The sequence below is a fragment of the Chlorocebus sabaeus genome, chromosome 2 (assembly GCF_047675955.1).
Source record: "Chlorocebus sabaeus isolate Y175 chromosome 2, mChlSab1.0.hap1, whole genome shotgun sequence".
Classification (NCBI taxonomy): domain Eukaryota; kingdom Metazoa; phylum Chordata; class Mammalia; order Primates; family Cercopithecidae; genus Chlorocebus; species Chlorocebus sabaeus.
Genome location: NC_132905.1, coordinates 18,359,101 through 18,371,194, shown reverse-complemented (window position 1 = coordinate 18,371,194; position 12,094 = coordinate 18,359,101). Strand labels below are relative to the sequence as shown.

The 12,094-nt window shown below is 48.9% G+C and overlaps 1 protein-coding gene across 2 annotated transcripts in view; it reads right to left on the bottom strand.

The window, feature by feature from the left end:
* Positions 1-12,009, bottom strand: part of ACOT8 (acyl-CoA thioesterase 8) — a 17,233-nt gene extending 5,224 nt beyond the window's left edge. The window contains exons 1-3 of one of the 2 annotated variants that reach the window (XM_008015700.3): positions 11,786-12,009; positions 9,775-9,908; positions 2,495-2,720 (exon numbers count right to left, since the gene is read on the bottom strand). In XM_008015700.3, the coding sequence (XP_008013891.1) occupies positions 2,495-2,720; positions 9,775-9,908; positions 11,786-11,913 (488 nt within the window). In that variant the 5' untranslated portion in view covers positions 11,914-12,009. The remainder of the gene's footprint in view (positions 1-2,494; positions 2,721-9,774; positions 9,909-11,785) is intronic. The other variant, XM_073006226.1, reaches the window with a different exon arrangement.
* Between the last annotated feature and the right edge of the window lie 85 nt (positions 12,010-12,094).

The window sequence follows — 12,094 nt, the reverse complement described above, 5'->3', positions numbered from 1 at the left end:
AGCACTGTCCCACAGCAGGTGAGCATTAACAGAGGCACAGTCCTGGCTAGAATCCATGTGTCTGTCCTGTGTCTGGACCCAGAGCTCTTTCCCCTGCACCAGCATTTTTCAAACTTTATTAGGTATGATCCAAACAAATATATTTTACCAGGTATTCAAAATATCTAACATGCTCCCTGGTGGTCTAATGGTTAGGGGAAAATACATATTTGTATTTTTGTATATACGTTTCATATACATAAAACATGCAGGTGGTTGACGTCTGTAATCCCAGCACTTTGGGAGGCCAAGGCAGGTGTATCACTTGAGGTCAGGAGTTTGAGACCAGCCTGGTCAACATAGCAAAACCTGGTCTCTACTAAAAAAATACAAAAATTAGGCAGGCATGGTGGTGTGTGCCTGTAACCACAGCTACCTGGGGGACTGACGCATGAATATCGCTTGAACCTGGGAGGCAGAGGTTGCAGTGAGCCGAGATCACACCACTGCCCTCCAGTCTAGGCAACAGAGTGAGACTGTCTCAACACAAACAAACAAAATTTAAGATATGCACTAAGGCAAAAGGCAGTGACCAATCAAACACAGGCCATAGCTCTGCAGCTCTCTAGAGGACACTCACTCCTGGTGCACATTAAGTCCTAAGCTGCTGGACCAGGGGCCTGAGGGAAGAGAGGGAATCACTTAGGGGACTGGGGAGGTGGTATTTACCAAGTGGTTACAAAAGTATTTCAGTATATATATATACTTTTTTTCCCGGCTATGGGGAAATTATGGCTCATGCCTATAATCCCAGCACTTTGGGAGGCCGAGGTGGGTGGATCACCTGAGATCAAGAGTTTGAGACCAGCCTGGCCAACATGGTGAAACGCCATCTCTACTAAAAATACAAAATTCCATCCTGGCTAACATGGTGAAACCCCGTCTCTACTAAAAAATACAAAAAAAACAAAAAAGACAAAAAAAAATTAGCTGGGCATGGTGGCAGGTGCCTGTAGTCCCAGCTACTCGGGAGGCTGAGGCAAGAGAATGGCGTGAACCCAGGAGGCGGAGCTTGCAGTGAGCTGAGATGAGCCACTGCACTCCAGCCTGGGCAGCAGAGCGAGACTCTGTCTCAAAAAAAAAAAAAAAAAGATACAAACTTAGCCGGGCGTAGTAGCAGGTACCTGTAATCCCAGCTACTTGGGAGGCTGAGGTGGGAGAATCGCTTGAGCCTGGGAGGCAGAGGCTGCAGTGAGCCGAGATGGTATCACTGCACTCCAGCCTGGGCAACAAGAGCAAGACTCTGTCTCAAAAACAAACAAACATATAAACAACAACAAAACAACTATATGTGTGTGTGTATATATGTATATATATTTGTGTATATGTATATATGTGTGTATATATGTATATATGTGTGTATATATGTATATATGTGTATATATGTGTGTATATGTATATGTGTCTGTGTGTATGTATATGTGTATATGTGTATATATGTATGTATGTGTGTGTGTGTGTGTGTGTGTACATATATATATTTTTTCTTGAGACAGAATCTTGCTCTTGTTGCCCAGGCTGGAGTGCAATAACATGATCTCGGCTCACTGCAGTCTCCACCTCCCAAGCTTAAGCGATCCTCAGCCTCCTGAGTAGCTGGGACTACAGACGCGTGCCCCCACGCCCGGATAATTTTTGTATTTTTTGTAGAGACAGGGTTTCACCAGGTTGCCCAGGCTAGTCTTGAACTCCTGGGCTCAAGTGATCCTCCTGCTTGGGCTTCCCAAAGTGTTGTTATAGGTGTGAGCCCCCACACCCAGCCCCAGCTTTATTTTTAAATTAGAGATGGAGTCTTGCTGTGTTGGCCAGGCTAGTGTCCAACTCCTGGTCTCGAGCAATCCTCCTGCCTTGGCCTCCAAAAGTGCTGGGATTATAGGTATGTGCCACTGCACCTGGCCAAGCCCTTCATTTTATACCATGGCCCAATACAGACACACACCAGGAACACACACAACTAAACCTCAAGTTTCACAAAAGGATTCTTGCCCTAAATACATACATATTATTCACTCCAATATCTTCTTTTCCTTTTTTCTTTTCTTTTTTTTTTTTTTTTTTTGAGACGGAGTCTCGCTCTGTCGCCCAGGCTAGAGTGCAGTGGCCGGATCTCAGCTCACTGCAAGCTCCACCTCCCGGGTTTACGCCATTCTCCTGCCTCAGCCTCCCGAGTAGCTGGGACTACAGGCGCCCGCTACATCGCCCGGCTAGTTTTTTTGTATTTTTTAGTAGAGACGGGGTTTCACCGTGTTAGCCAGGATGGTCTCGATCTCCTGACCTCATGATCCGCCCGCCTGGGCCTCCCAAAGTGCTGGGATTACAGGCTTGAGCCACCGCACCCGGCCTCTAATCTGTATTTTTTAAATGCTGGTCAAGACCCACTGAAGGATTCCATGACCCACAAACAGATAGGAGCTGCATTTTGAAAAGTCTGCCATGGAGCCTCCAGGTTTCTCACCTTAAATACTGGTCAATGAGGGTCTCACAGTCAAGCAGCTCTTCTGGTGGTGGCACAGTGGGCATGGAGAACTGGTGCTGCATGGGGCTGGGCTGGGCCTGCTGGAAGGAGGCCTGGCAGATGAAGATGGGCTTCCCATGTTGCACGGCCTTCACAGAGCGCACCGAGAAGCTCGACCCTGTTCGTGTCCGCTCCACTTGGTACAGTACTGGCACGTTCGGGTCCCCTGCAGTGGGCACAAGGGCACAGTGGGTCCACAGGCCCTGTCATCATGACAACGCCTGACAGGCACTCTATTACTCATCTTCCATTCCATTTCATCTCGGTAACTACTCACTGAGGTCTGCTAAGGTCCAGGCACTAGGGATAGAGAGAGACCACCAGGCCCTGTCATCAGGCTGCTCCCTGTGCAGGTGGAGCTTTTCTTTAACAGCACAAACTGCAGAGACATTGACAGATTCCTTGCATTCAAATCCTGGCTCTACCACTCACCAGCTGTGTGACCCTTCACTTCTCTGAGCAGTGTGCTCATTTGCAAACTGGGGATCATCATGGTGCTCATCGCTTACAGGATTTTAATGAAATGAGTCCGTAGTTGTAAAGTGTTTAGCATAATATCTGGCACATAGTGAGGGCTCTATATGTGTTTGTTAAATAAAATTAACACGCCTTCCAGCCGGGCGTGGTGGCTCAAGCCTGTAATCCCAGCACTTTGGGAGGCCGAGACGGGCGGATCACGAGGTCAGGAGATCGAGACCATCCTGGCTAACACAGTGAAACCCCGTCTCTACTAAAAAAATACAAAAAACTAGCCGGGCGAGGTAGCAGGCGCCTGTAGTCCCAGGTACTCGGGAGGCTGAGGCAGGAGAATGGTGTAAACCCAGGAGGTGGAGCTTGCAGTGAGCTGAGATCCGGCCACTGCACTCCAGCCTGGGCGACAGAGCAAGACTCTGTCTCAAAAAAAACAAAAAACTCCTTCCTTCTATCTTGCTCCATCTGTGCCTGGGATCTTGTCATCAGTCCCAAACAATTATTCTAGATCAGGGAGCAGTAAATCTAGTCTCCAGCCTGTTTACTGTTTATTCTGTTGTTGTTTTCTTTTTTGAGAACAAACAAAGGCTATTTATTCAGAGCTTGTTTTTTTTTTTTTTTTTTTTTTTTGAGATGCAGTCTTGCTCTGTCACCCAGGCTGGAGTGCAGTGGCATGATCTCAGCTCACTGCAACCTCCACCTCTCAGGTTCAAGCGATTCTCGTGCCTCAGCCTCCTGAGTGGCTGGGACTACAGGGGTACACCACCACACCCAGCTAATTTTTTTTTTTTTTAGAGGCAGAGTCTCGCTGGGTCACCCAGGCTGAAGTGCAGTGGTGTCATCTGGGCTCACTACAACCTCTGCCCCCCAGGTTCAAGCCATGCTCATGCCTCAGCCTCCTAAGTAGCTGGGACTACAGGCGTGTGCCACCACACCCAACTAATTTTTGTATTTTTAGTAGAGATGGGGGTTTCACTATGTTGCCCAGGCTGGTCTCAAACTCCTGACCTCAACTGATCCACCCACCTCAGCCTCCCAAAGTGCTGGGATTACAAGTATGAGCCACTGCGCCCAGCCAATCAGAGCTTGTTATAGCAGGAAGTCAACCACCATCACTTGCTTTTGGCAGAGACTTAGGGGCAGGCAAAGGAATTGGAATGCTCTGTAATGGAAAAAAAGGCTTCACGGAGGCTCTGATTGCAGGCTTTTGACATGGGGAAGCTGTTGGTGGGCTAACTAGAAGCACGACATCTGGCTGGGCACGGTGGCTCACGCCTGTAATCCCAACACTTTGGGAGGCTGAGGCAGGCAGATCTTCTGAGGCCAGGAGTTCAAGACCAGCCTGGCCAACATGGCAAAACCCTGTCTCTACTAAAAATACAAAAAATTAGCCAGGCGTGGTGGCACACGCCTGTAATCCCAGCTACTCGGGAGGCTGCGGCAGGAGAATTGCTTGAAGGTGGGAGGTGGAGGCTGTAGCAGAACTGCTTGAACCTGGGAGGTGGAGGCTGCAGGGAGCCAAAATTGCGCCATTACACTCTAGCCTGGGAAACAAGAGTGAAACTCTGTCTCAAAAAAAAAGTGGGACATCCTATGTGATTGGTTAGGGGTACATATTTGGCTTTCTCTGGTTGGTCCTAAGTTGGAAGCAGGGGCAAAAATTAGGGCAGCTATCAGTTATTAATCAAGTCCTGGCTTTGGGGGCCAATTGCTACACTGGTCATTATTTGGCTTGCTGGACTGGTTGGTAAAGATAGTGGTCTGACTTCCTACAAGTCTGACTTGTGGACAGTAGACTGGCTTCCTGTGCTAGTTGCTGCTATTGTGCATCAGAGTTCTGTTTTTCTACATGGTCTAGCCACTGTTTGTTTGTATATTCAGTCTCTCCCAGGCAAGGTCAGCTGTCAGTCACTTCACCCCTGATGTATATGGAAGCCATTTGGTCCTTCACTGTCAGGTGTCTCTGCTCCAAAGCAGAGTGGAAGAGCCTGGGCAACACAGGGAGACCCTGTTTCTACAAAAAATAAAAAATAAAAATTAGCTGGACATGGTGGCATGTGCCTATGGTCCCAGCTAATCAAGAGACTGAGGCGGAAGGATCAGTTGAGGCCAGGAGATCAAGGCTGTAGTGAGCCATGACTGCGTCACTGTGCTCCAGCCTGGGTGACACAGCAAAACCTTGTCTCAAAAACAACAAGAGCGGCCAGGCGCGGTGGCTCAAGCCTGTAATCCCAGCACTTTGGGAGGCTGAGATGGGCGGATCACGAGGTCAGGAGATCAAGACCATCCTGGCTAACTCGGTGAAACCCCGTCTCTACTAAAAAATACAAAAAACTAGCGGGCAAGGTGGCAGGCGCCTGTAGTCCCAGCCACTCGGGAGGCTGAAGCAGGAGAATGGCGTAAACCCGGGAGGCGGAGCTTGCAGTGAGCTGAGATCCGGCCACTGCACTCCAGCCTGGGCGACAGAGCGAGACTCCGTCTCAAAAAAAACAAACAAACAACAACAACAACAAGAGCACCACCACCAGAGTAGAAGGCACTGGCCAGGGATAAGGCAGCCAACAACAAGCAGGTGAGGGAAGATTTGGAGAGGAAGAGAACTTCCCTGGTTTCCCTGAAGTTCTCACTTTGTCTGAGTCAGGCCGGCCTTGGGGAACCCTGACATCTGGGCCATGAGACATCTTGGGGATGACTTTCAACCATCAGATGAAAGAAGCAGGTCTAGAGAAGTGTTGCTTCCTTCACTCTGATGCAAATGGGGAGTCAACTGGGCCCCAGGGCTCAATCAACAGCAATAAACATCACTGTCTGAAGCCAACTGGCTTGCTCAGGTGTCTGTTATCAGGCACTGCCACCAGCAGCGCTTCTATCAGAGTAGGAGCTCCTCAAGGTTAAAGGCGTTTGAGGGGGGCTTACCAAGAGTCCAGACACCAGAGAGAGCTAATTGTGCAGTCTGCTTTCAGACACTGGGAAGGCAGTCTCCCCTCCCTATCACCAAACTTGGGGAGAAAAAACAAAAAAACCTCGAATCCAATCCTTGGTCTGCAGGTAAGCTAAAGTACAGGTTCCTGAGGAGGATCACAGAACCTTCAGTTCCCTGGTCTACCTTTCAGTGTGAATGAGTTCCAGCCCTATTCCTTTTTTTTTTTTTTTTTTTTTGAGACGGAGTCTTGCTCTGTCACCCGGGCTGGAGTGCAGTGGCCGGATCTCAGCTCACTGCAAGCTCCGCCTCCCGGGTTTACGCCATTCTCCTGCCTCAGCCTCCCGAGTAGCGGGGACTACAGGCGCCCGCCACCTCGCCCGGCTAGTTTTTTGTGTTTTTTAGTAGAGACGGGGTTTCACTGTGTTAGCCAGGATGGTCTCGATCTCCTGACCTCGTGATCCGCCCGTCTCGGCCTCCCAAAGTGCTGGGATTACAGGCTTGAGCCACCGCGCCCGGCCATCCTATTCTTGAAAATTGTTATTGGAACACAGCAGGTAGGCCCTGAGGCATACCGAAGGGAGTTAAAGATTATGGAGTGATGCAGGGTGCCAGACAGCATTGGACAGGAGAGTATGTTTCCTCATGTTGGTCTCACAATAACCATGTGGAGCCACTCTTACCCCCATTGTACAGATGAGGAAACTGTTGCCTTAAAATACAACTGTTTTGTAATAAAGTCATGCTCATTTGTTTACATATTGTCTATAGTTGCTTTCACTGGCAAAACCTAAAATGTTTACTATCTGGCCCTTCTAGAATGTTTGCTGATCTTGTTCAGAATTCTTTAAGCTCTAAATTTACCTCTGTAGAGAAAAACTAAAAACAAAACAAAAACCCAACTAATTAACGTTAAAAATTAATGTTTTTAGAAAAATAACTGATATGATAAATGGCCAAGGACCAACCCTCCCCCTCCCCCATAACATCTTTTATTTAAAAATGTAATTGAAACATCTTTTTTTCTCTTTTTGAGATGGAGTCTCAATCTGTCGCCAGTGGTGCAGTCTTGGCTCGTTGCAACCTCCACCCCCCAGGTTCAAGCGATTCTCCTTGCCTCAGCCTTCCGAGTAGCCGGGATCACAGGCTCGGGCCACTATGCTTGGCTAATTTTTTTTTTTTTATGGAGTCTTGCTCTGTCACCCAGGCTGGAGTACAGTGGCACGATCTCAGCTCACTACAACCTCTACCTCCCAGGTTCAAGCGATTCTCCTGACTCAGCCTCCCAAGTAGCTGGGATTACAGGTGTGTGCCACCACGCCCGGCTAATTTTTGTTTTTGTTTTTTTGTTTTTTTTTTTAGTAGAGATGTAGAGATGGGGTTTCACCACATTGGCCAGGCTGGTCTCGAACTCTTGACCTCAGGTGATCCGCCCGCCTTGGCCTCCCAAAGCCCTGGGATTACAGGTGTAAGCCACCATGCCCAGCCAAAAAACAGCATTGGTTTTAATGTCCAATATAGCTGGCAGAGTCGCATCACAAACAGATAAAAGCGCTCCCCTTTTTGCCTTGCAGCCAGGAAGCTCGGAACTAAATGTATGAAACTGCAACAGTATGGCTTAGCCAAATTTTGACATGATCGTTTCTCCCAAATCCCCTGTTACTACCAGCCTGATGTCCTTTGACTTTTAATATTCCCAGAATAGCTACCAATTATTTTAGCTATCTTGCAGTCTTTCAAGACACAGGCAGGGGCACAAATAATAATTATTATTATTATTTTGATGGAGACAAGTCTCACTCTGTCGCCCAGGCTGGAGTGCAGTAGCGTGATCTCAGCTTACTGCAACCTCCGCCTCCTGAGTTCAAGCAATTCTCCTACTTTAGCCTCCAGAGTAGCTGGGACTACAGGCGCATGCCGCCACGTCTGGCTAATTTTTTGTATTTTAGTAGAGACTGGGTTTCACCGTTTTGCCCAGGGTGGTCTCAAACTCCTGAGCTCAGGTGATCCACCCGCCTCAGCCTCCCAAAGTGCTAGGATTACAGGCATGAGCCACCACACCCGGCCAAATTATTATTAATTTTGAAATGGTAGCCTGGACACGGCTCATTTCACGCTGCTCCTAGATGGAGAATTTCCAAGAAAGAGGATCTTTTCCCCAGAACCTGGGATGGGTACCCTGGCAGCTCTCCCATTGTTTAGAATTATCGCCCAAGAGTTTAAGAGAGAAGCAAAGAAGCAGGAAAGAGTTTGGCACTCGAAGACACATAAACCAGGTTCACATCCTGGCTCTGCCTCCTTGGGCACTGTGGGAGCTGGTTCCAAACCTCTTCGGGTCCCAGTTTCTTTAGGTAAGAATGATGGCAGGAATGCCTGCCACCCATGTTTACTTATGAAGACTAAACAAGATAATGCACACAATTATGCTCTGTATTATACAAATTTTAATTATTCCCATAAGTTAATCATCAAAAACTAATATTTATGGAAAACTAGATTATGCCAAGCCCTGCACTAGATACTTTACTGGCAAAGACTCATAGCATTCTTCCATCACAGGATGAAGAGATTCAGAGTTCAAGTAATGCCCCCACCTCCACAAAACAAAACAGCCAGGTATTTCACTAGCCTGGAAGGATTACAATATCAAAAGGCTGGTACTTACAACCAAATTAAAGAAACAAAGCACATATTTACTCCCAACTAGCATAAAGATAAGAACCTGGCTGAGCCCAAGGTTAGTATTCAAATACTTTATAGCAGTGACTGGGGGCCGAGAAGAGGGGGGCCAATCAATATGCCTCAGGGATAAGGAGTAAGGGACATGGGACAGTATGAAAAAGTGTATTTACCATTACAGGGATAATTTTCATATTTATAAAATGAAGGGGGAACCCCACTGTTTTCTTAATACAAATCACATACTGTAAAGGTCCACAAACTTCTCAGCTGAGGATCTACACAGAACACATGGGGGCATCTGCTCTAGGGGTAAGAGGGAAGGAGAGAAAACAGGTTTTTTTTGTTTTTGTTTTTTAGCATAGGTTTTGCTTTTATTTTCCTTTTATTTATTTTTCTGTAGAGACAAGGTCTCGATTTGTTACCCCGGCTGGTCTTAAACCCCTGGGTTCCAACAATCCTTCACAATGGCCACCCAAAGTGCGGGGATTATAGGCATGAGCCACCACACATAGCTTTTAAGTGACTTTATTTGACCCCAGAGCTATAAGAAGCTGTAGAGATCATTCCACTAAAATACCCCTGGTCCTACCCTTCTCCATTTTACAGCTGAAGTAAACCAAGCTGTCGGGCGGGGAGCTAACCTCACAAGGCCGCATGGTAAATTATGGACAAAGCTGAAGCTAGCCCTACACCTTTGGTTTGTTTTTACTGACCCGATGCTCAGTTGACAAAAGAAGCCTTAGATCCCTTGATTCTCAGGCTGGTGCTCTCTTCTCCAACCCAAGCTGCCCTACCTCCGCACCTCTAGCAGAGGTTACAGCACGCTGAGAACCTAGCACAGCGCTTGGCACCAGGAGCTATGTTAAGAATGGAAGAACAAAAGGCCCACAAGGAGCAGTTAAGCAACAAAGTCTTGTGTCATTATCAGCCAGATATCAGGTACCCAGTGAGTCCCAGCAAGCGTGAGGTCCAAGGCTCATTGTTAGCCCTAGACCTTGTTCCAGCCTAGACACTTAGGGTGGCTGTGTCCGCCATCCCTCCCCCTTATCTTCCAGTCTCCCTCTCTTCCCTTTTGACCTCAGCCCCCAAGGCCAGAATGGCTGCTGGGCTACCAGGGCTGGGTTGGGGCAGGAAGTGGGGGGTTTACCTGCCCGAACAAAGTAGCAGTGCAGGGAGTGCACGTGGACGTCTTCACTCACAGACTTGGCTGCAGCCACCAGTGCCTGGCCCACGATCTGACCGCCAAACAGCCTCTTGGTCGGTACCCAGTAATGCCTTCCTCTGTAGGGAGATGGGGGAAAGAGGGAAAGACTTGGGAACTGGGCCAAATTCTACTACCCTCGCTGAGACTCTAGTGCATGATCTCTTCACCTTATTGGGGTTTGAGATCCTTTTGAGAATATAGTAAAAGCTATAGGTCCTTTCCCCAGGCAAATATCCTTATGCATAAAAATCTTCAGGGCCAGGCGCAGTGGCTTACGCCTGTAATCCCAGCACTTTGCGAGGCTGAGGCAGGTGGATCATTTGAGATTAGGAGTTCAAGAGCAGCCTGGCCAACATGGCGAAACTCCATCTCTACTAAAAATACAAAAATTAGCTGGACGTGGTGGCACGCACCTGTAGTCCCAGCTACTCAGGAGGCTGAGGCAGGAGAATCACTTGAACCCAGGAAGCAGAGGTTGAGGTGAGCCAAGATCGCACCACTGCACTCCAGCCTGGGCGACAGAGCAAGACTCTATCTCAAAAAATAAAATTAAATAAACATATAAATGAATAGACAACAAGAGCCCTCAGACATCAAGTCTAACTCCTTCAGTGTACAGATGAGAAAACTGCAGCTTGGCCTCAGAGATGAAAATGCTTGCCTAGAATGTAGGCCCATTGGAAGCTGAATAATTATGTCTCTAGCCTCCCACGTCCCAGCTGTTTGGCATTTTCTGTAACAATGAGTTACGAATAGCCCTCCATGACCTGGCAGGTGGCTCTCGCCTGTAATCAATCCCAGCACTCTGGGAAGCCGAGGTGGGAGGATCGCCTGAGCCCATGAGTTCAAAACCAGCATGGGCTCCAAAGTGGGGCCTCATGTCTACTAAAAATAAAAAGGTTAGTTGGATGTGGTGGCGAGTGCTTGTGGTCCCAGCTAAACGGGAGCCTGAGGCAGAAGGGTCACTTGGGCCCGGGAGGTCGAGGCTGCAGTGAGCCATGTTTGTGTCACTGCACTCCAGCCTAGACAACAGGGCCAGATCTTGTCTTTAAAAACAAAAATCAAATAGCCCTCCAAAAAGTTATTTATAATTACTTAAGTGGAAGGAAGGGAGCTCAAAGTAGGATAACTTCCAGTAAAGCCAGGAGAAGCCTTGCTGCAGGGGCTGGAGGCGGTAGCTCACGCCTGTAATCCCAGCACTTTGGCAGAGATGGGCCGATCACAAGGCCAGGAGTTTGAGACCAGCCTGGCCAACATGGTGAAACCCCGTCTCTACTAAAAGAAATTTAAAAATTAGCTGGGCCGTGGCGCGCCTGTAATCCCAGCTAATCAGGAGGCTGAGGCAGGAGAAATGCTTGAACCCGTGGCCGGAGGCTGCACTGAGCCGAAATCACACCAGTGCACTCCAGCCTGGGCAACAGAGCAAGATTCCTGTCTCAAAGAAAGAAACCCTCGCTGCAGTCAAGAACTTCAGCAATGCTGGGAAGGAAACAAACATGCTTAGGCCTTAGGATAAGTAATGAGATACCAGACCCACCAAATGGTACTGGGGGCGGGATATTGTGAGACGAAAAGGATACTGAAGACGCAAGGAGCTCCGGGGTCTGTCAGCTGTGTGCCCTTGAGCAAATCACTGCCCTCTCAGTGCTAGCTCCTCTGTGAAGGCTTAGAGCAGGCTGCCGAGCAGGGTCTCTCAGGTCACCACTATATTTGCTCAGATCTCCAGGACTACCTAGAGATGGGGCTGCGCAGACCTCGCAGCAAGGAGAGGAAGGGAGGAAGCCAGAGCAGCGAGGACAGCTCTGTCGGGGGCGCGTTCTCTCCTAATTGTGGCAGAGGGTGCATCCCACGCAGAGCCATCCTAGTCCCGGAGCCAGGGGCCCCGGGGGGCGGCAGTCAAGATCAAGAGTTTCTGCCCTAAAGGAGGGGATGCTGGGTAGGAGCTGCCGGCTACCTGAAGAGATCCTCGTCCAGCGGCTCGAGGTTGAGCACGGTCGTGACCAAGACGCTACGGAGGTCCCTAGGGGGATCGCCGCGGTCGCCACAGCCCTGCCCATCTTCTGGGGCCTGCGGGGACGACATCTAGCTCAAGGCTGCCAGCCCTGAACACCCGCTCCGCGGCAGACGCGGAAACATACAGTGAACCTGACGCTTCCGGTAGATTGCCCTGGTAACCGGAAGTCTCCTGCAGACCCCGGGAAGGCGGAACCTAGGTTATGATTGGTCAAGACTCCTGTCAGTCTGCTGGTGGCTGTGGCCCTTT